At 50.2% G+C, this 26,229-nt stretch overlaps 1 protein-coding gene across 1 annotated transcript in view; it reads right to left on the reverse strand.

Annotated features, from left to right (window-relative positions):
* The window catches only part of DSCAML1 (DS cell adhesion molecule like 1), a 368,115-nt gene continuing 350,330 nt past the window's right edge, over positions 8,445 to 26,229 (reverse strand). The window contains 14 exon segments of the mRNA XM_021062901.1: positions 8,445 to 9,191; positions 9,194 to 9,475; positions 12,371 to 12,682; positions 13,826 to 14,020; positions 14,632 to 14,784; positions 15,097 to 15,215; positions 15,364 to 15,394; positions 17,145 to 17,300; positions 19,037 to 19,324; positions 19,686 to 19,874; positions 20,608 to 20,706; positions 21,010 to 21,173; positions 21,546 to 21,663; positions 25,417 to 25,570. Of these exon segments, the coding sequence (XP_020918560.1) occupies positions 9,001 to 9,191; positions 9,194 to 9,475; positions 12,371 to 12,682; positions 13,826 to 14,020; positions 14,632 to 14,784; positions 15,097 to 15,215; positions 15,364 to 15,394; positions 17,145 to 17,300; positions 19,037 to 19,324; positions 19,686 to 19,874; positions 20,608 to 20,706; positions 21,010 to 21,173; positions 21,546 to 21,663; positions 25,417 to 25,570 (2,451 nt within the window). The 3' untranslated portion in view covers positions 8,445 to 9,000.

Consider the following 26,229-nt stretch of genomic DNA (forward strand, 5'->3'; position numbering starts at 1 on the left):
CACCCTCCTCTCCAAGAGACACACAGCTACCTTCCTCCTCTCTGAGCTCATCAGTTGCTGTTCCCAACACTGCTCACAAAGATGTGGGTGGAGGGGAGATAGCATGTGGGGAGATGCCCTATACCTGGGTTATGGAGGGAGGATTTCCATGGGGAACCAAGTTTCTCCTCGTCTTCTGTGTAAATTAAGACGCTGCTAGCAGTTGTAATCTCAGTGGCTTAATACAAATTTATTTCTTGTCTACATAAAGTCCAATTGGCATGGATGGGGATAGAGGGGCCTCTGCTCTGCACAGACGTACAGGAACCCAGGCTGATTTGGGCCCTTCCATCTTTAGTAAGTGATTTATGAACTCACTTTGGACATGATATACAGTTGGAGAAAGCAGAGGGTGGATAAACCAGGTCTGAAAATAGCACGCACCATTCCTACTGCATTCCACTGGTCATAACTGATTCTTAGGGCCCAATCCAGATGCTAGGGGACTAGGAACTGTAGTCATCAGTAAGGTAGTCACTTCCGAGCAACTGTGTACTATGGAGGGGGAGCATGAGGCTTTGGCAGATAGCTGGCTATCTCAGACATATTCTTTTACTCCAGACCTCCATTCTCAGGGCTCTGGCAGTTTGGACACACACCGGACAGTGAGCCCCTTGTGCCTAAGAACAGACCCAATGGCCCTTTGTATCACCACTGCTTAGCTCAGTGGCTGGGCACAGGAAAGTTTTGTGGTATTTGGTGAGTGAATAATTTCTTGGGTATCATCTTTCTTATTACAAATACAGATGTCTGGAAGAAGACAGTTGGGAAACCCCTCGAGAGTTAATAGAGAATTACCACTTGATCCAGCAATTCTACTCTTAGTTATATACCCTAAAGAATTGAAAGCAAAAATTTAAAGAATCATGTTCACAATGTTCATAGCAGTGGTATTCACAATAGCAGTATTCACAGTCTGCAAAAGGAATCAACCCAAATGTCCATCAATAAGTGAGTGGGACAAGAAAAGTAATATATGCATATAATGGAATATTATTCATATTTAATGTATACATTTAATGGAATGAAATGCTGATTCTGAGTGAAGAAACTGGACAAAAAAAGACAAATACTGTTATGATTCCATTTATATGAAGTTCCTAGACTAGTCATATTAATAGAGAATATAGAATGGTAGTTACTAGAGTCTGGGTAGATGGAGAAGCAGAGCTAGTGCTTAATGGGTGTTGAGTTTTGGTGTGGGAAGATGAAAAAGTTCTGGATATGGATAGTGGTGATGTTGCACAACACTGGAAATGTACTTGATGCCACTGAATTGTACACTTGAAAATGGTTAAAATGATCAAGGAAAAAACTAGAAAATTCACAAATATGTGGAGATGAAACAATATGCTACTGGGCATGAATGAGTCAAGAAAACCAAAAGAGAAAAAAAATCTTGAGATAAATGAAAATGAAAATGTAATATGCCAAAATTTATGGGATGCAGCAAAAACATTTCTAAGAGGGAAGTTCATAGTTATGCCTGTGGTGTAGGTCTCAGACACAGTTTGGATCCTGCATTGCTGTGGCTGTGGTGTAGGCTAGCAGCTGTAGCTCCGATTTGACCCCTAGCTTGGGAACATCCATATGCTATGGGTGTGGGCCTAAAAAGAAAAAAATTTTTTTCAGAACAACCTAAATTTACCCCTCAGGGAACTAAAAAAAATGAACAAATAAAGCCCAAAGTTGGTAGAAGGAAGGAAATAAAGATCAGAGTGTAGTAAATGAAATAAAGACTAAAAAGACAATAGAAAAGATCAATTAACCAAGAGCTGATTCTCTGAAAAGATAAATTGGTAAACATTTAGCTAGCCATTAAGAAAGCAAGAGAAGGCTCAAATAAATACAATTAGAAATGAAGGAGAGGGCATTGCAATGGATACCACAGAGGCTCATAAGAGACTACTCTGAACAATTACTTGCCAAATTGGATAATGTAGAAGAAATGGATAAATTCCTAGAAACATACAAATGTGAAAGACTGAATCATGAAGAAACTTACAATCTGAACAGACCAATCACTAATAAGGAGATGTAGCAGGTTAATGCTGGCAAGGACACCACAAGAAAAGAAAACTACAGGCCAACATCTCTGATGAATATACATGCAAAAATTCTCAACAAAATATTAGCAAAAAGAATTAAACAATACATTAAAAGGATCACACATCATGATCAAGTGAATTTATTCCAGAGATGTAAGGATGGTTCAACATGTGCAAATCAATCAACATTATACACCCTGTTAAAACAATGAAGAGTAAGAATCCTATGATCATCTCAATAGATGCAAGAAAAACATTTGATAAAATCCAACATTAATTTGTGATAAACTCTCTCAACAAAGTGGGTATACAGGGAACATACCTCAACACAAGAAAGGCCATATATGACAAACCCACAGTTAACATCATATGTAAACAGTGAAAAGCTGAAAGCTTTTCCTCTAAGATCAGGTACAAGACAAGGATGCTCACTCTCACCACTTTTATGCCACATCGTATGGAAGTCCTAGGCAGAGCAATTAAGCAAGAAAAAGAAATGAAACTATTGGAAAGGAAGAAGTAAAACTATCACTATTTGCAGATGACATGATATTGTATATAGACAACCCTAAAGACTCTACCAAAAAACTGTTAGAACTAATAAACTCAGTAAAATTGCGGGATATAAAAATATACAATATCTGTTATGTTTACATACACTAATAACAAACTATCAGAAAGAGAAATTAAGGAGACAACCTCATTTACAACTGCATAAAGAAGAATAAAATACCTAGGAATAAATTTAACCAAAGAGGTGAAATACCTCTATTCTGAAAGCTATTAGACACCATGAAAGAAATTGAATAAGACACAAATAAATGGAAAGATATTCCATGCTTATGGATTAGAAGAATTAATATTAAGATGTCAATACTACTCAAAGAAATCTCCAGTTTCAATGCAATCCCTATCAAAATTTCAGTAGCATTATTATTATTTTTTACAGAAATAGAATTTAAAAAACCCTAAAATTTCTGTGGAATTACAAAAGACATCAAATAGCCAAAGCAATCTTAAGAACAAAGCTAGAGGCATCATGTCCCCTGATTTCAAACCATATCACGAAACTATAGTCATCCAAACAGTATGGTACTGGCATAAAGATAGACACGTAGACCAATCGAACAGAGCAAAGAGGCCAGAAATAAACTCACACATATATATGCTCAATTAATTTACAACAAAGGAGCTAAAAATATACTGTGGATACTGTGGGGGAAGGACAGTCTCTTCAATAAATGTTGTTTGGAAAACTGGACAGCTACATGCAAAAGAATGAAACTTGAGCACTATCTTACGCTATACACATCAAAGACTTGAATGTGAGACCTGAAATCATCAAACTCCTAGAAGAAAATGTAGGCAGTAAGTTCTTTGGCATAATTTTTGGTGATGATTTTTTGGATCTGACTCCAAAAGCAAAGATAATAAAAGCAAAAATCAACAAATGGGACTACATCAAACTAAAAACTACCACACAGCAAAGGAAACCATTAACAGAATGAAAAGGCAACCTACTAAATGGGAGGAAGTATTTGCACATCATGTATCTGGGTTTATTATCTAAAATATACAGAGAAGAACTCATACAACTTAGAAAAAAATCTGATTAAAAATGGGCAAAAAATATGAATAGAAAATTTTCCAAAGAAGACACACAGATGGCCAACAGGTACATGAAAGGTGCTGTACAACATTAATCATCAGGGAAATGCAAATCAAAACCTTAATGAGATATCATCTGACACCTGTTAGAATGGCCATTATCAAAAAGGTAAGAAATAGCAAATGTTGGTGAGGGTGTGGAGAAAAGCGTACTCTTCGTTCACTGTTGGTGGGGTCATAAATTGGTGTAGCTACTATGGAGAAGAGTACAGAAATTCCTCAAAAAATTAAAAATTGAGTTATCACATAATCCAGCAATTCCACTTCTGTGTATTTATCCATAGAAAATGAAAACATTAATTTGAAAAGATATCTACACCCCCATGCTCATTGCAGTGTTATTTACAGTAGCCAAGACACGGAAGCAACCTGTGTCCATCAATGATGAATAAAGAAGGTGTGATAGATACCTTCAATGGAGATACATACAATGGAATGCTATTCAGCTATAAAAAGAATAAAGTCTTGCTGTTTATGATGATATGAATGGACCTTGAGGGCATTATGCTGAGTGAAATGAGTCTGACAGAGAAAGACAAACACCATGTGATCTTACCTATATGTAGAATATTAAAACAACAACAAACCCGAAAACTCCAAGCTCATAGATACAGAGAACAGATTGGTGGGTAGTGGAATGGGCTAAATGGATGAAGGGGGTCAAAAGTTACAAACCTCAGTTATAAAATACCAAGTCAGGGGGATGTAACGTACAGCATGTTAACTATAGCTAATAAAACCGTATTGCATATTAAAGTTGCTAAAACAGTAGATCTTAAAAATCACACACACAAAAACTGGTAACTATGTATGGTGACAGAAATGAACTAGTCCTATTGTGATCATTTCACAATGTATATAAATATCAAATCATGTACATACAATGTTATGTCACCTGTGCCTCAATAAAAAAATATGTCCTTCATTAAAAAAAGTTAGGCATAGAATTACCATATGATCCAGCAATTCCAAACCTGAAAGAATTGAAAGCAGGGACTCAAAACAGGTACTTACACAACCAACGCTCATAGCAGCGGTGTTCACAACAGCAATATTCACAAACTAAAGGAAACAACCCAAGTGTCCATCAATAAGTGAATGGGATAAAAAAAATGTGATATATACATGGAATGGAATACTATGCAGCCCTAAAATGGAATGGAATTCTGATACGTGCTGCAACATGAATGAACCTCGAAAACATGCCAAGGGAAGTAAGCCAATAGAGAGGACAAATACTGTGTGATTCCCCTGACACGAGGCATCTAGAGTAATCAAATTAATAGAGGCAGAAAGTAGAATGGTGGTTGTCAGGGGCTGGGGGAGGGGGTCAATGGGGAGTTACCATTAAATGGGTACGGGGTTTTCGGCAGGAGGGAGAGAGCAGGGGTGTGATTGTACAACAAGGTGAATCTACTTAATGTCACTGAATTGTACACTTAGAAATGGTTAAGTGGTAAATTTTATGTTGTGTATCTTTACCACAAGTAGAAAAAATACAAATGCCTGGGTTGCATGCTCACAAACTGTGATTTAGTTGGGATCGGTGAGATCGGGGCTTTTTTTAAAAAAAATTTTTGGTTGTACCTGTGGCATAAAGTTCCTAGGCCAGGGATTGAATCTGAGGTGCAGCTGCACAAATCTTTTAACCCACTGCCCTGGGCTGGGGATTGAACCTGCACCTCTGCAGCAACCAGAGCTGCAGTAGTCTGATAATTAACCTACTGTACCACAGTGAGAACTCCTGGGCTTGTTTTTTTTTTGCTTTTTAGGGCCACACTCACAGTATATGGGAGTTCCCAGGCTAGGGGTCAAGTTGGAGCCACAGCTACTGGCCTAACGCCACAGCCACAACACCAGACCCGAGCCACGTGGATCCTAGTTGGATTCTTTAACTGCTGAGCCATGAAGGGAACTCCCTTCTTCATTCCTTCCTTTCTGCCTTTTTAAAAAAACAAGCTTCTCAGGTGAATCTGATGTGCAAATAAGAGACCCCTGGTCTAGCTCTGGTTTTTGGCGGGAGGGAGAGCAGGGCTGTGGTCTCTTGGAAGCCCTTCTAGAGGAGGGCTTCTTAAACTCTAGGGCACATCTGAATCCTCTAAGGATTTTGTTAAACTTCAGATCCTGATTCCAGAATCTGACCCAGTGGTTCTGGGGAGTGGCCTAGGTGTTCCCATTTCTAACAAGCTCCTAGGCGATGCTGCTGCTGCTGCTGGCCTGTGGACAACACTTTGAGAATAAAGACTCTAAGAGACACAGAGTCTGTGGTGGATGAAGAGATCTGGAAAGGAGCAGGGAGATATTCAAGATGACTGCTCCAGATACAGAGCTCAGTGATGATGAGCTGGGGGTGAGGGAGCAGGTGAGCTGATATGTGAACTAGCTTCTGGGTACCATTCAAACAGGCAGCCTTGTGGTTTGGCTAAAGAATGTATTGAGGTTAGAGATCATCACATAAAATTGTGTGGATTTTGCACAAGTCTGTCTGAATTTCCAGAACTTGCATTTTATAGTAAGGAGCCCAGCTCAACTGAATACAAGTGAAACTAGCTCGTGCTTCATTGCTCTGTTGCCTCTTCAAGTCTTTTTCCTCCTACATGGTTGACCTCTGGCCACAGGCCTTCTCCATCAGACCCCTAGAGCTAAATCTCTCCCCTCCTATCACTGTCCCTTGCCAGAGTCAGCCCATCAGAGCTGCCCACTCCATCCAGCCCAGCACATTGGATTGGCTCCTCTCCCTGAAGGGCTAACAATTCCACACTGGCTGCTTTCCTGCCACTAAATCCTGCTGGTTCACCTGGTCCTGGCGGACCATGGGAGCAGGATGGCTCAGTGGTTAAGGAATCAGACACTCGAGTTTCAACCTCATCTGCATCTCTTCCTTTGGCTACTTACTCAACTCTCCCAGGCTCCCGCTTTCTCACCTGTCAGATGGAGATCCTGATACCTAATTCCCAAACCTGCAGTGAGTTTACATCAGCCAGTCCTCAAAGAGGAAAGTGTTTTGCTCAGCACTCGGCATGCAGTACAATGATGTGTTTTCATGATAGGGTTTCCCTTCACAGCCCTCAGGCGGGTGGCTCCATACCACTGTAGCCTCTGGGGATTTGCTCATTCCCTTCTGCTGGTTGGAGGTGGGTCTTATTTGTGTTTGTTTCCCCTGTGTCCAGCCTGCAGCAATCAGGGTCGGGGAAAGGGTGTTTTCTTAGAAAAGTTCTAGGAAAAACTCGGGGTTTGATCATTGTGCCTGTAGTTTGGGAGGTGACCTGCAGATGGCGCGTGCAGCCCTGGGAGGCGGCCTGTCCTCCAGCGCTGGAATGGAGCTGGGCGGTCGCCAGGAGTCTGCAGTGCAGGCCTTTTCTCACGAATGCGAATGCCGTTAGCTGGTTCTCCCGGGTGGGTCCTGGATGTGGGGGCTGAGATGTAGTCTCCCCAAGGGCCCAGGAGTCACCCAGGAACACATAACTTCTGCCTCCCTACGTCCCCTCAACAGCCTGTACCCTGCAGTGTAGTTACCCTCGGGCAGGAGCTCCTCGATCCGTGGTCGCTAGTGCTCAGGGAACGTTTGCAGAACGAGCTGCATTTTGGAAAGTGCTTCTATTCAAGGTCACGTATTCCAGAGAGGGCTTCCCTAGGGCCCAGACTGACAGGTACAACTCACATCCTGCCCAAACCTCCCCTCCCCTCCCCCCTCCCTCTCCAGCCCCAAGTCCCCCTCCCAGTTCCTCCGCTCAGCTGCGGGGGGAGCAGCAGGACGACGCCGCAGACTCACCTTCCTTCCAGATTCCGCATCCACCACGCAGCCTCGACTTGGGGTGCTGGACGCAGGAGCCCTCTGCGTACTTCTGAGGGGCACTTCCTTTTCAGCCAGGGCGCCTGACCCTTTGGAAGGAGACCACGAACTCCACGCCCCTGGGCTTTTGCAGTCTCCTGTGTCTTTCCCTCTCCTCTTCCTCGCCAAACCCTTTTGAAGCCCAGCTCATGTGCCCTTTGACCCTCTGATCATAAACAGGCCCCTCTGCGCACCTGCATGTGGATGTGGTTCCTTTCACCTGGAATCTAACTGCAGCTCCTCCACCACCAGATGCGGTACCTGGCCTCATTCTCTTCTGCTGAACCCCATTCCCCTCCTCCAATGAGCCCTCTTCACCTCTCTGACCTCTGACAACCTCACTGCTTCCCCTTTTGGCCTCCTCTTGCCCTAACAGTCAGCGCAGAACTTCAGGTTCTGGCTGGACCCCCCCCCAGAATAACACAATCCCCTTCCTTCCCAGTTTGGAGGCACCTCTTGCACAGCTGTCCCCTAGGCTTTGTTCCCCTGGCTACACTGTATTCACCCAAAGGAGAGAAGCCAGCAGACACAGTCCCCCACCCCCATAGGGAGGGCTCCCCAGTGCTCTCGTCAAGGCTGCCTCATTTTACAGATAAGCAAACTGGGCCTCAGAGAGGTTTAGGAACCTGCTCAAAGCCACACAGCTGCTTCCCTCTAGAGCCCAGCACCAATCAGAGAACAGAACAGGTGCTTAAGGAGGCACTCTGGCTAATGGAAAGCTTTTTAAAAAGTTTAACCTGCTGAGCTAAAGCCGGGCTTTTCAAAGTTGCTCCGTGGGAGAAAGACGGCCTGGTATGGGGGCTTTTCCTCCCTGTCTCCCCACTGGCCCTTGCCAGATGGGAAAAAAGCCACCACGTAGAAACATAACCTTTATTGCACACGGCGCTGGGTCTTTTTTCATAGAAAAAGGTATTAACACATAAGCATCTGCAAATTGAAGCAACTCCTGGTTTTCTTGGAACAGTAAAATCGCATGCAGTGTCTCTGAGTTGGGATTTTGGTCTTTGTCAAAACCACCTAGATTGGAAGGAGGGTGAGGAGGAGGGAAAAATTGCTGAGTCTTTGTGCCTCTGTCTCAAAATAAGGTGAGAGAAATATATAGATATATAGCTTGTCGGCGTGCTCCTACCCCTCTATATACGTATATATCTCTCCACACATATTTTGTTGGGGGGGGTTGACTTGTACTGTCAAATTCTTTGTGCCCTGGCTTCATGGAGAAGAAGAAAATAGTTTCATTTGTACAAAAGAGTTCTATGTACAAGTGTTCATGACTTGGGGGTTGTCTTTTCCTTGTTGCTTGGTTTTCGTCTGTCGGTTTAATATAAATAATGCAGGAAATCAGCCAAGTTGGTGTGTGAGGGCTGGAGGTGCAGACAGGTCCAGGCCTGGGGCCGCTCGTTGGCTGTGCGTCTACACCAGGGTGTAGGATTTGGAGTAAGCCCCGGCCCCCTGCTTCTGAGACCTCCCCACCCCCGACGTGCTCATCTCAAGAAGCGAGTCCCTGGAGCCCCCCATTTTGGTGTGTGGGCCCCCGGCCCGTGGAGGCTCGGTGCTGGGGGCCGGAGGGGCAGCACTGGGCGCAGCCGGGGGCTCGGCAGGGGTGGGCCGGGCGCTGGGGGGGCCGTGCCGGCTGGGGGGGCTGGCATGGCCAGAGTCCTCTGAGGTAAGGTGGCTGTGGAGGCGGCAGCGGGAGCCCCCGGGTGCGGGAGGCCCAAGGGCTTGCTGGCAGGGTCCAGGGTCAGGTGGCGAGCCTGGGGGTGGTAGGTTCGAGCCAGGTTCCTGATGGAGGCCTCGCGGGGTGGGACCACAGGACAGGGCTCGCGCCCGTCTGCCTTTCGGAAGAAGGCTTCCGACTTGGCATAGAGGGGCAGGTTACAGTAGTCACCTGGAAGGACAGAGAAAGCACAGGGTGTTAGCAGCACAGGCCTCTTGGGACCGGCTTGTTCCCCGAGCCCCGTATCTCAATCTTCTCCCTGGTCTGGCACAGGAGTCCCTCCACCGGACAGGCAGTAAAGTCAAGGAAGGATCAGTTACTTGACCTCTCTGAGCCTTGATTTCCTTATCTGTGAAATGGGGACAATCCTATTTCCCTGCAGGAATGTGATGAGGAAGGAATGGGATTAAGTACAGAGGAAAGGGCTTCAATACAGTGGCTGGTGCAGGGAGTTGCCCAAGAAATTGATCCTTTCTGTTAGATGATCACTATAGCTGGTCAGCTTTAGCTGGTGGACAGCTCATCTTTTAAAAATTTTATTTTCATATACTTTTATTATTATTATTTTGCATTTTAGGGCCGCACCTGTGGCAGATGGAAGTTCCCAGGCTAGGGGGTGAATTGGAGCTGTAGCCGCTAGCTTACACCACAGCCACAGACACAGCAGTGTGGGATCCGAGCCACATCTGCGACCTACGCCACAGCTCATGGCAATGCTGGATCCTTAACCCACTGAGTGGAGCCAGGGATCAAACCTGTGTCCTCATGGATGCTAGTCAGGTTTGTTACTGTTGATCTACAATGGGAACTCCCGAAAATATATATATATTTTTTTGTCTTTTTGTTGTTGTTGTTGTTGCTATTTCTTGGGCCGCTCCCGCGGCATATGGAGGTTCCCAGGCTAGGGGTCGAATCGGAGCTGTAGCCACTGGCCTACATCAGAGCCACAGCAACGCGGGATCCGAGCCGCGTCTGCAACCTACACCACAGCTCACGGCAACGCTGGATCGTTAACCCACTGAGCAAGGCCAGGGACCGAACCTGCAACCTCATGGTTCCTAGTCGGATTCGTTAACCACTGCGCCACGACGGGAACTCCCCGAAAATATTATTTTTTTTTAAATTGAAGTATAGTTGACGAACAATAGTACCTCTAAGTTACAGGTGTACAATACAGTGATTCACACCTGTAAGGGTTATGCACCCCTTATAGTTGTTATAAAATATTGGCTATTTCCCCTGTGTGGTACCATCCATCACTTGCAGCTTATTTTGCACATAATAGTTTGTTCGTCTTAGTCCCCACCCCCTCTATGTCCCCTCCCCCCTTCCCTCTCCCCACTGTTAACCACTAGTTTGTTCTCTACATCTGTGAGTGGTTTTTTTTGTCTGTTTTGCGTTTTTTAAAAGTTTAATTGAAGTATAGTTGATTTACAAGGTGGTGGATCATTTCTGCTGTATGACAAATTGATCCGGCGATACATCTACACACATCCATTCTTTTCCAGATTCTTTTCCCTGATCGGTCATCACAGAATATTGGGTAGAGTTCCCTGTGCCAGAAGCAGGTCCCCGCTGACTGCCCATTCCATACACCACAGTGTCCCTGTGCCCACAGGGACTTCCTAAGAGCTCTGGCTGTTAGAAAGCTTTTCTTTATCTCAAGGAGGAAAGGAATGTCACTCCCTGTCACTTCCTGACACTCAACCTGACTTGTCCACTGAGGACCCCAGAGCAAGGCCTCCCCCTCTTTCCCAGCTACATTTCCCCAGCCCTCTCCTTTGCCCCCTCTTCTCCAGGCAGAATGTTCCTAATTCGTAAAGTGCCTCTACATCCTGGCTACTCTGCTCTGTGAGCATCCTCACCTGGGCACGTGCCTCTGTCCTGTCCACTGTGCCAGGCGCTTTCCTTAGGGGATTTCGTTTGGTCCCCATGGGCCCCTGAATAGGTGAATATCTGCCTGCCTTTTGCAAGCGAGGAAACTGAGGTTCAGAGAGATTAAGTAATTTGCTCAAATTCACACAGCCAGACGGGGAGCGGGAGCCATTCTCGTGCTAGTCACCCATGACCTGGTATTCTGTTCTCTGGATGACCCTGAGCCCCTAGGTCAGCATGGTCACTTAGCAAGGCCAGGGCTGAGCAGACCAGGCTTCCTTTTTTTTTTTTTTTTTTTTTTTGGTCTTTTTAGGGCCACATCTGCAGCATATGGAAGTTCCCAGGCTAGGGGTCGAATTGGAGCCGGAGCTGCCATCCTACACTGCAGTCACAGCAACACCAGAACTGAGCTGCATCTGCAACCTATGCCACAGCTCACGGCAACGCCAGATCCTTAACCCACTGAATGAGGCCAGGGATTGAACCCACTTTCTCATGGCTGTTAGTTGGGTTCGTTGCCACTGAGCCATGACGGGAACTCCAGACTGCCTGGTTTAATGGCCTGAGCCTTGCACACCGTGGCCCTAATATCTGCTGATGGACCCCCTGTTCCCTCCCCCCTGGTTATCCTAGACCTAACCTGCTGACCCTGAAGAGCATATGCTCTGGCCCGGCCCCTGGGTCAGATGGTTCCCAGTCAGGCTAGGTCACTGCCCACCATGAGGTGTGGCCACCATGGCCTGAGCTACCAATTGCTCCTTTGGATCTAGATTATGCTCAAATAGCATTGAGACCACTGGCCACTGGGTAGCTGACCCCATAGGCAGTCTCTCTCCATCCTGGTGTAGCTTGAGATGAAGGGAGCGATCACCACTCAGTGAGAAGCTACGCTGTGCCAGGCAGGTATGTAATTGCTCATTACCACAATGCAAAGTAGATGCTATCATTTGCATTTTACAAACAAGAAAATTAAGGCCAGAGAGAGTAAATGACTTGCTCAAGATCACAGAGATGTTAAGAGGCTGAGCCAGGATAAGAATCTGATCTGCTTGCTCCCAAGTCCTTGCTCTTTGCCCTATCCCCCCACCGCTAAAGAGCCACGTGGGGCTGGCAGGAGCAGGTGCAGTTAGGGCTGGGGTCTAGCAGGGGCTCATGGGGTTTGAGGACAGAGAACACAGCAAGGGCACTCACTCTTGTTGGCCCGGTGAGGGATGGGCACAGCCACGTTTTTGCCCCGGTCGGCATCCTGGGGCTTGGGTGGGGAGGCGGTGAAGCGGCAGATGCCAGGCTCTGAGGGTGTGCTCATGGATGTCATGCTGTCAGCGTTCTCGTTGGTGCCCGTGGTCATTTGGTCAGAAGAGCTGTCGGAGATGAAACATTCGGTGATCTCAAACTTGGCGTGCTGCAGTTGCTCCTCCAGCTTGGCATGCTCATAGGCCCGGGCCAGCTCCTCGTAGGTGGAAGAGGCGCTCTCGGTGGACACCATGCTGTTTCGTCCTTTGTCTGGGGGGATGGAAGGCACAGAGTTAAGAGGAAACGAGTGGCACCCCCACCCCACGTTCACTGCAGCACTATTAACAACGGCCAACACACGGAAGCCCCAAGGTGTCCACTGAAGAATGTAAAGAAACACAATGGTAATAAACACAGTGGGATATTATTCAGCCATAAAAAAGAAGGAAATTTTGCCATTTGAGAAGATAGGGATGGACCTTGAGGGCATCAAGCTACATGAAATAAATCAGACAGAGAAAGATAAATACTATATGATCTCACTTATATGTGCAATCTTAAAAAATAAAAAATCCAAACAAAAACCCCCCAAATCCCCAAACCTCAAAACTTACAGATATAGAGAACAGATTGGTAGTTGCCAGAGGTGGGGGTGGGAGGTGAACACAACGGGTGAAGGTGTTCAAAAGGTACAAACTTTCAGTTATAAAGTACATGAGTCACGGGGATGTAATGTATGGCATGGTAACTATATTGAATATTTGAAAGTTGCTAAGAGAGTAGATTTTTAAAAATTCTCGTTATAAGAAAAAAAATGTAACTCTGCTGAGAGATGTTAACTAGACTTACAGTGGTGGTCATTTTGCAAGTGTTGTATATCTGAAACTAAATGTTACATGTCCGTTATATAAAGGAAATGTGTTTATGGGGAGAGGGGTGTAAATGAGACCAGGGTGAACAGTTCCCCTATCCCTGACCCCAGCAACCATCTGCAAGCCTGACTATGGAGTGGACTAGCCTTGCAAAATCCTGCCCTCCCCCTGTGAAGGTAGTGATGGTGGCAGAAGTGGGATCTTTGATTAATAAAGGGCAGGACAGCTTTCATTCTTGATAACAAGCATCACCCCCTGAGCAACACTGGATCTTTTCTCCAACAAACATCGTGTGAACCATTTTCTTTGTCATCTTCTGGGTGAGCAAAAGGAAACCCTTGATCAAGCCAGGCAGAGCTCAGCTAGGTCAAGTGCTTTTGTCACAGCCACAGAGTGAGTCAGTGGCCGGCTGGAAATGAAACTGACTTGTGCCTTGGACTCCATGAGCTAGTGGGTAGGAGTTGGGAAAAGAGAAGGTGCAGGTGGCTAACAGGGAAGCTGGAGTAGAGTGATCAGGATGAAGGGAGGTCCTTGGGCTTACCTGTGTCCTGGGAGAGGCTGGCACTGTAGCTGTCACTCTCGGTGACAGTGACACCATGTTGGGAGCCCACAGTGCGCCAGTCAGAGGTGAGGGTGCGGGCGGGTGTGGAGGCCTGGCACTTGGTCAGAGTCCACTGGCTTGAGTACCGGTTCCGGGTGCTGTGGGCTGACTTTACATTTTTCCTGGACACTGGATCTGCACAGAGGAAGAAAGAGCTGGCACCTTCCAACTGAGGGCATGTATACATGGGCAGAGCTGGCATTTACCAGGAAGGGCAGCAGGGGAGCAGGGGGCAGGCAGAAGCAGCCTCAGAAGTTCCCTGGGGAATGCTGAACATGCTGCTTTTCCTGACCACACAGCTATCCATGGAGGAGGAGAGCAACAATGGTGAGGCACATGGGCACTGGGCTGCATCCTAGTCCTCCCTGGCCGCCCCATTTGTTCCTTCAGCCTGGGAAGAATGTCACCTCCTTGCCTGCTACCTCATGACTGTACATTCATTCCCTAAAGTCTTGGGTGTATTCTATACTCATGTCCAGAGTCATAGGGGTAGATGCCTGAGGAGAGAAAGAACAACTAACCCTCTCAAAATTTCTATAAGGAAACTGAGGCCCAGAGAGATAAGGTTAGTGATATGCCCAAGGCCATGGCTAGTGAGTCTGCAATTAAGGTCTCTAGACTCCAATTCCAGTGCTCTTTCCATTCTTCCATGCTGCTCCTCCCTCCTTTAATGTCACCTCTGTCTTACGCTGTGCCCAAGAAACCCCATGTGGGAGGAGGCCTGTCCTCCTGGGAATAATGCATACTGGTGCCTGGCCGGATGTCAGACATGTCGATGAGGGGTCCTGTGCTCTGGATAAGGGCTGGGTGGTGCAAGGAAACACCGGTGCAGAAACTCTGCGGGTTGACAGCTTGGCTGAACTCAGCATCCGTCACAGGGATGGTAGCCTTGTCATCTCCTGGGGGAAGAAATACAATCAGCCCGAGTCTTTCCCTTTGGGCACCATCTTTGCTTCCCAGATTTCTCCTTGTTTTCATCCAATGTTGAAACCAAGAAGAGTCAGGTCAATTCTCCCATTAACAGAGGAGGAAACGTAGCCTTTCCTCCCATTGAGAGAAGCTACAATGAGTCTTAAGGTTGTTGAGTTGTTGATGGGGCTGCTACTAGAACCCTGGGCTCTGCATGAGGACGCATGGTTGTCCTTCAAGGGTTATGATGTGGGAACACACACTCAGAGCAGGACAGAATGCTCATGGCACCTGGTACTCACCCAGCTGCTTGATGCCCTCCTTGTCCTCGATGAGCAGCTGGACCCTGGGGATGTCAATGTGTAGCCGGGGGCCCTGGGGTGGCCCCTTCACAGGGGTGTCAAAGCTCCGGTTGTTCTTGCTGTGGGGAGAAGGGCTGGAGATGGGTGACTCAGCAGCCATAAGGGGTTGGGGGAGGGGGTTTGCAGGATAGTGGGGTCTTAGAAGCCTGTACCCTGCAGGGGGGAAGGGAGAGTAGAGGAGAGAGGAAGCAGCTATGTGACACCCACCTTATCAACATTTCTGCCAAACTCTTTGCATCTGCAAAACAGTAGAGAGAGGGGACTGAGTGAGACTGGAGTCTGAGCAGGACAAAAATTAGAAAAGGCATGAGGAATAAGGTGGGAGAATTCCCTAAAATGGGGCAAGGGCTGGTCTCCTGGGAAGGAATGTAAGGAGCTCTGAGATGGTCCAAAACATGATAAGATCTCACTGCTCCCAATTCAGGATTTCGCTTGGGTCTGTTTTCCTTTCCCCAGATTTTTATCTAATAGGGAGGGCCCTCCCAAAGGAGAGGGTATACAGAGTGCTCCATCTGCTTCCTGAATTGACTCTAATCAAACAAGACATCATAGCAGGTTAGAAATGAGCATCAGTGGTGGGTCTATCCTCAGTTATCTGTTGGAGAGAAGAGAGGTGGGGATGAGGCAGAAGTGGTCAATGAACAGATCCAGATGACATCAGTCAAGAGGCTTCATTTCCTTCTCTAGGGCATCTGCCCCTCAAAAGTCCATGGGTGGATTTGAGGGTCACTGCTTTGTTTCAGAGAGGCCCTGAATAGGTTCAAGCCTCTCACATTAGTAATTGACCAGAGAGGAGAAGGAAAGGACCTTGGTAATCCATTAGACCTCTGATAACTGAGAATGATCTGTTAGAATGAATATAGCTTCATGAATGCATTCGACCATCTATCTACTCATCCATCCATCCATCCATTATTGATCTATCCACTTGTCAGTCCATTCATCCACCCACCCACCCATTTATCATCCATTCATTCAACTACCTATCCATCTATCCATTGAGACATCCACTCATTCAACTACCTATCCATCTATCCATCCATCCATTGAGAGAACCATTCATCCATTCAACCATCAACCCATCCAAACATCTAATCATCCATACAATCATCTATCCAACCAGTCATCCCATCTATTCACACAACCACATAATCACCTGTCCATCTTATCACCCATCTATCCATCCAAACATCCATTCATCCATCTACCTAACCATCCATCCATCTAACACCATCCACCAAACCATTCACTTACCCAACTCCTAAACACCCTAGGCAGCCTTAGTCATTCCCCTTTCTGTGCTATTATTGTGCCCTGGCTTCTCACACTAGACCGTGAATGCTATAAGCGCATGAGTTGTTCCTTCTCATTCATTTTTATATCTCCAATGTCCGGCAGTATCAACAATATAGCAGATACTCATAAATGTTTTCCAAATGCATGAACAGACATTTATTAAACATCTAGTTGGTCCTGGGGAAATCAAGGAGAATCAGATCCATTCATGCCAGACTGTGGTATGAGGTGTAGAGGGGATATATTAAAAATGTTTAACACCTGGCAAGGCATGGAAACTTCCCAGTCAAAGCTGAGCAAGGTCCTAGAGATCACTTGCATATCTATTTTTTTAGTGGCTGAGTCCTAGGAAATTTGCAGGGATCCTATAGAAGAGAAGGGAGCCTCCATACAGGGTGGAAAGGAGCTACATCTATTTACCAGTCAGTGTGGAAGTGTTTAAATATTAATGAGCAGTATGGTTTTACCAGTGTGTACCTCTAAAAGTCAGCCCTGGTGAGGGAAGGCACAAAGTCCTGGGGGCATAGAAGAGGACAGCTGAGGAGTTTTCAGAAGATTGAGGTGGAAGCTCTCCCCTCAAGGGGACACAGGCACCCTCTCTTATCCAGCTGGTGCTGTGAGCCAGTGGGAAGTGGCCAGTGTGGCTGAGGGTCAACACTCCCTCCCAGGAAGCCCTGGGGAAAACTGCCCACCTCGGAGCCGCTTCAGCCGCTTCTCTTTCCTCTTCTTGCGGACGATGAAGAGCAGTGCCACCCCCAGTGTGGCCAGGATGACCGGGCAGCCGATGGTGAACAGCTTCTTCACGTCATCCCCCTCGCCTTGTGCAGACTTGATGGGTGGGATGGTGCCTGAATAAGGATGAAGGAGGGGAGTCAGATGTCCATTAAGAATGTTAGGCAGGAGTTCCCGTCGTGGCGCAGTGGTTAACGAATCCGACTAGGAACCATGAGGTTGCGGGTTCGAGCCCTGCCCTTGCTCTGTGGGTTAATGATCCGGCGTTGCCGTTAGCTGTGGTGTAGGTTGCAGACACGGCTCGGATTCCGCGTTGCTGTGGCTCTGGCATAGGCCAGAGACTACAGCTCCGATTGGACCCCTGGCCTGGGAACCTCCATATGCTGCGGGAGCGGCTCAAGAAATAGCAAAAAGACAAAAAGACAAAAAAAAAAAAAAAAAAAGAATGTTAGGCAAAGTGTCATGGGCAAGGTTGCCCTTTGACCTCTCTTGCTGTCTTTGATCTTACTCGGATCTCTACTTCCTAGTACAGAGCCCCAATCATCCCCAATTCTGGTCCCACCAAGACAGCTGGGAACAGCTATATAGTTTCCATACTGCATATAATAGCAATGACTTTCTGAGCCTCTTTAGAATTACCCTGAAGTCTCCCAGGGATAGTCTCCTGCATGTTAGAGCTCAGGGTTCATTTCTAGAGGGTGGGTTGATGGGCTTCGGTTCCCGCATTTGGCTCGGAAGGTAGCGGTGGGGGGGGGGGGATGGTGAGGATCACAGCAGAGGGAAATCAGGGCCATAGGATCCTGGGTTCTCTTTTCCGGATGGGGGCAATAAGCTACTACACACCCTGCGTTCTCTCCCTGCTCCACCTCTCTTGGGCAATATCGCTAACCTCGGGGGGCTGCAAGGGGGCAGTGATGAGGTCTCCTGCCAAGGCCAATGCTTCTTGTTTCAAAACCTCACCTAACAGTCATCTCCTTCATGGAGCCTTCCTTGGTTGAGCCCATCCCCTGCCAATACCACTGTTATTCTGTTTCCTCACCACGGAGGTAGACATCATTTAGCTTGTGATAGCTGGTCCCCATGAATCAGCTTTCTATGTGCCTTCAATGTGTGTGTGCACATGCATGCACATGTGAGCATGGGTGTGAGGCGTCCCCATGTGGCAGACACTGGTAAGTGCTCACCGAACACCCAGGTGCTCGTCTACGTTCCCCAGACTTCCTGGCAGTTAGGTTAGAACGAGGCTACTCGTTCTGGACAGTGGACTGTGAATAGAAGTGATAAGAATCACCGCCTGGCCAGGGCAGTTAGGAACTGTGGTGCCTTTTCTGCCTCTCTCGTTAGTCAGAGGCTACATGTTCAAGATGGCAAAGCTGCACGATGGTGGCCGGCTGACCCTCGCAAGATGTTATGAGAGCAAGAAAGAAGCCTTTGTTGGGTCAAGCCATGGAGCTTTGAGTGTTTAGCTGTTACGGCAGCATAGGCTGCCCCATCCTGGCTAATATACCATCTTAGCAGAGGGTTCTTGCAGGGCAGGACCTCAATTACATCCCCATCGCTCTCTCATCTCTTTGAAGCAACAGAAAGCAAGGAGTGCACCTTCAAAGCCCCTCTGTCTTTAGTGTCACTGACCTGCTTGTCTGCCTGTCCGTCTGCATTGGGCACTGGTACATCTACCCACTTCCCCGTCTACAGGTCTACTGTTCCCTTTGCTCGCCATTTACTTGTTTATGTACTTGTCAGCCTTTGTCCCTGACTATAGTCCTGCTGCTTCTCTGTTTGCTTGTCCATCTCTTTACATGCCTTGCCTGGCAGCACCTTGCCCCAGCCCTGCCCACTCTTGCCGACTCACTGCCGTCGTAGTCCAGGGTGGCGAACTGGGCAGTCTCGTTGCCGCAGCCAGCGCTGTTGCAAGCCCTCATGCGCAGCTCGTACCACGTGGCCTCTCGCAGCTCAGTCAGAAACACCTCCCCGGAGCTGTTGGCGCGCAGGCCCTGCCAGGCCCAGGTGCCCTTGGGCCGGTACTCCAGCACGATGGCCGTGATTGGGCAGCCCCCGTTGTTCCAGCCCTGCAGGTTAAGCCGAGCATGCGTGGAGTTGATGTGAGTGAAGAGGTGCTGGTCTTTGCTGAAGGAAGGCTCTAGGGTTCAGAAGGAGAGACAGAGTTTAGAGAAGCTGGGAAGGATTTCTTGGGTCAGTGGCTCTAGGGGATCAGTGGGAGGGGCTCCTGGGGACAGATTAGGGGGAGAAGGGAGGGAGAAGGACCTGGAAAGAAGGGCACGGCCAAAGAGGAAGACAGGTGTGGGAAGAAGGAAGGGGCGAGCTGCCCATCTGCCACCCTCCCCCCAGTTCCCACAGGGAAGAGGAGCCAGTTTCTCCTACTGTGATTTGTCCAGAGGCTATAGTGATGGGAACGAGGTGGAGCCGCCCCTTGGGTCTCCGTGCCTCTCTGAGCCCTCCTTCCCTACCCCAGCCGCCTTCCACCTGGTCCCAGGCCTCACCACGCCCGTGGGTCTTGGCCTCGATGATCTCACTGATGCGCCCAGAGCCCACGCTGTTCTTGGCCGCCAGCTTCACCTTGTACCACGTGCCACACTTGAGGCTGTCTAGCCTGAAGGACCGCTCACTTGAGCTGACGAATACGTCCTTCCACTCCTCGCTGTTGTCCACTGAGTACTGCAGCACGAAGCCTGCCCGGGACGGGGGGAAGGTTTACCTGGCTCAGGTGGGGCAGGGTGGGGCTGGGGGTACCCCACCAGGCATCAAGTGCTGGGCTCTGCAGGGGGCGAGGGGCCTTTGGCCATTGGGATGGGGCAGATGCAAATTAGACAAGAACCTGGAAGGACCCTGGGTGAGTTTTATTGCTCTTGTCAGCTCTTGTGTTATGGTTTAGAAGCCAAGGTATGGAAGGCAGCAGGCACCAGAGCTATGAGGCTTAAAAGGAGTCCTATTTACATCCTACTGCTCTGAGTGTGGTCCCCTGGTCCTGAAGCATCAGCATCAACTTGGAGCTTGTTAAGACAAGCAGATTCTCAGCCCGCCACCCCAAGACCTCCTGAATCAGAATCTGCATCCTTATAAGATGCCCTGGTGATTCACATGTACGTTCAAGTTTGAGAAGCACTGTCTAGAACACCTGTCTACCTATATAGATTTAGAAACCAAGGCCCTGAGAAAAAAACAGATTCCTTCAGGTTTGCACAGCTCACCAGTGGCAAGGGGGCAGGGTGGGTGTTCTAAAGCTTGAAAGTCTAGGCTGGTATATTTTTGGTGGCACTCGGCTAACTTCCCTGTGGTCCAAACCACCCCTCCTCCATCATTTCCTGAGCATTATGGGACAAGTGGTAGGAGTGGGTGAAGCCCTTCCCCTGAGCCCAGAATTCCTTCCTCTGTCTCCCCCCTCTTCATCCAGATCCCTCTTACCTCGGATGGAGCTGCCCCCGTTGTCACCTGGAATCCAGGTCAGAGTGATGGACGAAGCAGAGGTTTTGGAGACAGTGAGGCGGGGCTGGTCTGGAGGAACTGTGAGGGGAGAGCCACCAGCCCGCACCACAAATAGTTAACCTCTGATGGGGCGGGGGATGGAGTACCCAGGGCTTCCAAGGGGGCTGGCTTTCCCATCCTCTTGGTGCCTCCCCCACTCCTGCTCAATCTCCTCCCCACCCCTTCTGCCTCCTCTTCCATGATCCACCATCTGTCTCCCCAGTGGCTGGACTTCTTCTCCCACTGGACCACCTGCCCTCATACAGTAGATGGATTCCTCTCCCTCCTCCATCCCTGTGCCCAGCAGAGCCCTGTCTGCCTCCCCGCCTTGGGGAATCTCACCTTGCACCAGAAGGTTGACGATGATGGTATCGAAGCCCCCGGTGTTGGTGGCTGTGCAGGTGTAGTAGCCTGAGTCTTCAGCCTTCACTGCACGCAGCAGCAACGTGCCATTGGTGTGGATGAGCCGGTGCCCATCCATGGACACGGGGATGGCCGAGTCTTCGCTGCAGGGGTGGGGGATGGGTTATGGCAAACACCCCCTCCTCCCGGGGCCTCTCCCAGGTCTGCGAGCAATTGGAACTGGGGGCATAAGAGGGCTGCCTAGGGGACCCTGGGTTTTTGCTCAGCACATCCTGGGGCTATCCAGTAACCTTGGCTTCTTCACCCACCCAGGGAAGGGAGATCCTTGGCAGCCCACAGACGGGAGCCAGGGAGGCCAGGCCTGCGTGTGACAGCTGCAGCCTTGTCCCCGGCAGGGCCCCTACAGAGCTGGAAGTGACTGGGTCAGCTGGAAGGGAGGGGTACTGGTTCTCTTCATGCTCTTCTGCTGTGCCTGTCTCTAGGGGTCGCCTGTCCCCGCAGGGTCCCGCACACACCTGTCCTTGGTCCACTTCACAGCAGGGGCTGGGTCGCCCACTGAATTGCAAGGCAGCCGGACATCTCTCATCCAGGGTGTTGTTACGGTGCCCCCGAAGGAGATGATCTTTGCCGGGGCTACAGGGAAGACAGGATGAGAGCCACCCCAGTTTTACCCCCAATACTGCACTGCCCCCCTATTTCTCAGGGCTCCTGAATTTATAATTCAAGTCCTCCCTCCCCATCTGAACAGTGCCTTGGGCTTGGGGTGGGGGGTGGGGACAGATGGGAGTCATAATTTCAAGCAATATTTATCAAATACTTGTTTGGGGAGTTCCCTTGTGGCGCAGAGGGTTAAGGATCCAGTGTTGTCAGTGCAGCGGCTCAGGTTGCTCTGCTATGGTGCAGGTCCCTAGCCCTGGAACTTCCACATGCCCAGGGCGTGGCCAAAACCAAAGCAAAACAAAAATATTGGTTTAGGTCAGGTATACAGGTGGCTCTGGGGAGCCACAAAGTGAATAAGATCGATTCCTTGTCTTCAAGCTGCTCACCATCCCGGAGGGAGACAGATACTTCAGAAACCATTAGGGTGAAAAACGCTGTGGTAGGGTAGGTACAGGTAACCCTGGGGGCGGGAGGAACTCTGCCAGTTCAGTGGTGGTGGAAGTGACGGCCCGGGGAGGCTCCTCCAACTGGAAGCTTTGACTGGAATCTTGAAGTCTAAGAAGGACTGCACCACGCAGAGGAGGAAAGGAGGTAGGAAGGGGAACAGCACGGAGGAGAGACGGGGTGGGGGGGCTGAAACCCATGCTGAGGGGGAGGAGCTAAATCCTCTGGGGTCACCAAAGCCCAAGGTGAGTAAAGGGGGGGCAGCGAGAGCCGGGGCTGGAGTGGAGAGCAGGGGGAGGGCCATGGAGGGCTCTGCCGGCACCTCAGGGAGGTCCGGCTTCCTCCCCGGTCACAAGGGGGCTTATAAGTAAGCAGGGACACGTCCAAAGTTGAGTTTTATCTTTTTTTTTTTTCCTTTTTACTGTTGTACCTGCAGTATATGGAGGTTCCCAGGCTAGGGGCAGATTGGAGCTACAGCTGCCAGCCTATGCCACAGCCGCAGCAACGCCATATCCGAGCCACGTCTGTGACCTACACCACAGCTCACAGCAACGCCGGATCCTTAACCCATTGAGCGAGGCCAGGGATGGAACCTGTGTCCTCATGGATACTCCTTGGGTTCTTAATACGAATCATAATGGGAACTTCCAAAGTAGTTTTAGATAAATCCTTGGCTGCATGCTGAGGATGGTTTGGTGGCGATCTGGAAGAATACTGAACAGGGATGATACGGTGGCCAGAGGGCAGGCTGCAGTGATATACAGCAGTGGGGACGAGGTCACAGGCTCAGGGGAAGACCTGCCAAGACCCAGGGGTCTCTCACTTCCTGGTTTGGGGGAAGAGACAGGGGGGAGGTGAGGGTGACTGCCAGGATTCCAGCTGGGCCAACCAGATGGGTGCTGGTGCCCTCAAGGAGATGAGGCACGAGCGAGGAGGAGCGGGGCAGGCGGGAGGGATGGGAAGACCCTGCCGGACACTGAACCTGCCCCCCACCCCCCACCCGTGGGGCTAGGGTAGCTAGAAAGCCGTGGGAGAGACACATTTTGGAGCACGAGAGAGATGGCCAGACTGCACACACAAAGTGGAGTCACCAGCAGAGGGACTGAGGTCACCAGGAGGGGGAGCACAGATTGACAGAGGAGTGGCAGAGCCCTGGGGGCAATGACATGCAGGCACAGAGGAGGAAGGCATGTCCCCAGGGAGACAGGCGTGTGCTGGGGGGACCCGGGTGCTCAAGGAGCACCACGGAAAGCAAGGGAGGCCAAGTGCTGGGGCCCAGGGAGAAGATAATCGGGTCAGTGCCTCAGAGATCTCCAGGCCTGGAGTGGAAAGCGCTCCTTAACCCGGCCACCATGCGCTTGAGGAGCCCAGAGCCGTCCCCACTGGGCCTGGGCCCTTGGCCGGGAGAGGGGAGATGAAAGGTGGCCAAGGAAGCAATGCTTGGAGGTTTGGGGGTTCCTCTCCTGTGAGGCCAGTGCTGGGGTGATGGGCTTGGGAGCGCCTGGGGCAGTGGAGGAAAGCTGGGGCTGGAAACACATGGACTGGGCAGAGGGGCCCAAGCGAAGATGGCCTCCATCGTGGGAAGAGAGAAGTGTTGGGGTCCTTGGGGACCCCATTCTAGACCCAACTTTGCCCTGTGGCTGGGATCGGCTGCTGGAACTTCTCGGGGGGTGTGTGTGTGTGTGTCTGTGTGTGTGTGTGTGTGTAGATGGCACAGCAGTGTCCATCCCTCCTACCTCCCAGGGCTGCTGGGATGTCCATGTTCTAGGAACTTCAAAGCCCTCTAGGAATGGTTTTGTTTTTTGGTTTTTTGTCTTTGCTTTTTAGGGCTGCACCTATGGCATACAGAAGTTCCCAGGCTAAGGGTCCAAATGGAGCTACAGCTGCCAGCCTACACCACAGCCACAGCAATGTGGGATCCCAGCTGTGTCTGCAACCTACACCACAGCTCATGGCAACACCAGATCCTCAACTCACTGGTTTCTGCTGAGCCACAGTGGGAACTCTCTCATATTTGATGACCACAGGAGAAGGCGCCAGCCTTTAACCAAGACACCCAGGCCCTCAGCCCAGCTGTCCTGGGAGGTTCAGAGGCCCTGGAAACCTTCCCTCATGGGGGAGACGCGCTCAGGAGAAGGGGTTGGCAGCGCCCCTGGACGGAGGGTCAGGAGAGGTTAGAAACTTGCGGCTGTGTGGAAAGAGCCTCAACATGGAGCCAGAAGAGCTGGCCCACCACTCTCTGTAGAGGCTGTGCCACCCTTGCCTCAGAGAGCCCGCTGAGAAGGGGAAACAACGCCCACTGGCAGGGCAGCTGGAGGCCCCTGGCCCCCTCCCCACAGGCCCTCGGTCCAGGGCTGACTGACTCGGTCTGATGGGAGGGTTGACACCTCTTCTCTCCCAGCCAGAGGAGGCTCCTCACCCCAGGAGGGTGGCTGGGCTGAGGCTGGTACCACCCCATCCGGGTCCTGGTCCTGGGCTCCAGGGTGACAGGGACAGGCGGCTATGGGAGGAGGCAGGGCCAAGAGGAAGGGCCCAGGGAGGTCCAAAGTCAAGAAGAGGCTGGAAGTCTTGGACCTGTGTGGCGAAACCCCACGGGGCAGGGCGGGGGCAGCCCAGCAGCTCTGCGTGGTGGCCTCTGCCTTAACCTTGGGATGAAGCCTTGGAACTGTCATTCGGGGAAAAGTAGGGGTGCACGTGCCCCCATGCCACACTTAAGCCCAGGTCAGGGAGTCGGTGGGGCACCCCTAAGAACAGACAGGGCCTTCTTCCCCCTGGGAGCCCATCCGGCCCACGGCCTCCCTCCCAGTTTGCCCTCTGTAAATGTCTGCTGATTGAATGGGTCACCCATGAGCAGGATCACCTCGGCCTGAGCTGTCTAGGCTGTGGAATGAGGCGGGTGTCTTTGTGGCCCCTTGCCCGGTGGAAGCAGCATACCCCACCTTGGCCCCTCTGGAGGGGCTGAGTGCTGGGCTGGGGTGGGGCTAACTCCCCCCTCCGTCAACCCCGCATAGTGTGGGTATGTGGTGTGGGCGGCCAGGGTCCGTCATGGCCCTGGGTAGTGGTGCTGCCTCGAGCCTGTTGTGAGGCTTTCCGGGAGTCAGGGGGCAGCAGAGGCTCAGTCTTGGTGGATGCAGGAGCGAGGCAGGTGGCCAGCCAGCTCCTTACAGCCAGGTCACAGGCAGGGTGGAAGGGAGACAGCCCCTACTTGGGGACAACCAGAATTCTAGGCAAGGAAAAGGGCTTCTGGCAGCTTCTGTCCTCTGCCAGCTCCAGGCTGCTCACCCTTGCCAGCAGGCTCGATGGTCACCTTCTCGCTGCTGTTGCCTCGGCCAGCGGAGGTGACGGCGGCCACCCATAGCAGGTACTGCTGCCCACGGTTTAGGTGGGCGATGCGGTAGAAGAGCTGCTCTGGACTCGTCTCATACTCGCTGGGAGCCTGCGGGGCAGAGGAAGATGCTCGCTAAGGCCCAAGGCCCCCCGCCCCGGCCTCGGCCTCCACCCTTCCTTGGGACCCTGGGCAGGGGCCTGGGCTCAGCCCAGGCAATGAGGTCGGGGGCAGGCTAGGCAGGATCCTGCCTTGTTTGCCCTTTCTGGTTTTGCAGTAACACTGAACAGAGTTTGCACTGGGCCTGGCACTGGGCACGGCCCTGGGGACTGATGGGTCTGCTTTGGGGTGTTGCTGGCTCAGCCTTGGTTTACCTCTTGGACCGATCCAGGCATTGGCCACTGTGGCTCCAGGCCGGGACATGTAGTGTTTTCAGTGAAAGATGGAGGGAGTCAGGAAAGGGGAGAATGGAGGAGGGAGGGTCCTCAGAAAACCCTGAGAAAGGGGGGGGGTCTCTGGGAAGAAGCTAAATTACTGTATTTGCCTTATTAGGATGGTAGACAGGCTCTCCCAGCCTGTCCCCATTCAGAGTCACCTCCCAGCCCTGCCATCTAATTGCTTCTTCATTCCTCTCTCTGGGGGAGGAAGGGGTGGGAGAGGGAACTAGGAAAGCTTCCTGGGGCAGCACTTTATTAATGATTATTAGCAGTAAAGATCACCGTATATATTCGTAGGTTATATAAATTTATAAATTTTTTTTAACCAAATGA

Source organism: Sus scrofa, chromosome 9, assembly GCF_000003025.6.
Source record: "Sus scrofa isolate TJ Tabasco breed Duroc chromosome 9, Sscrofa11.1, whole genome shotgun sequence".
Lineage (NCBI taxonomy): Eukaryota > Metazoa > Chordata > Mammalia > Artiodactyla > Suidae > Sus > Sus scrofa.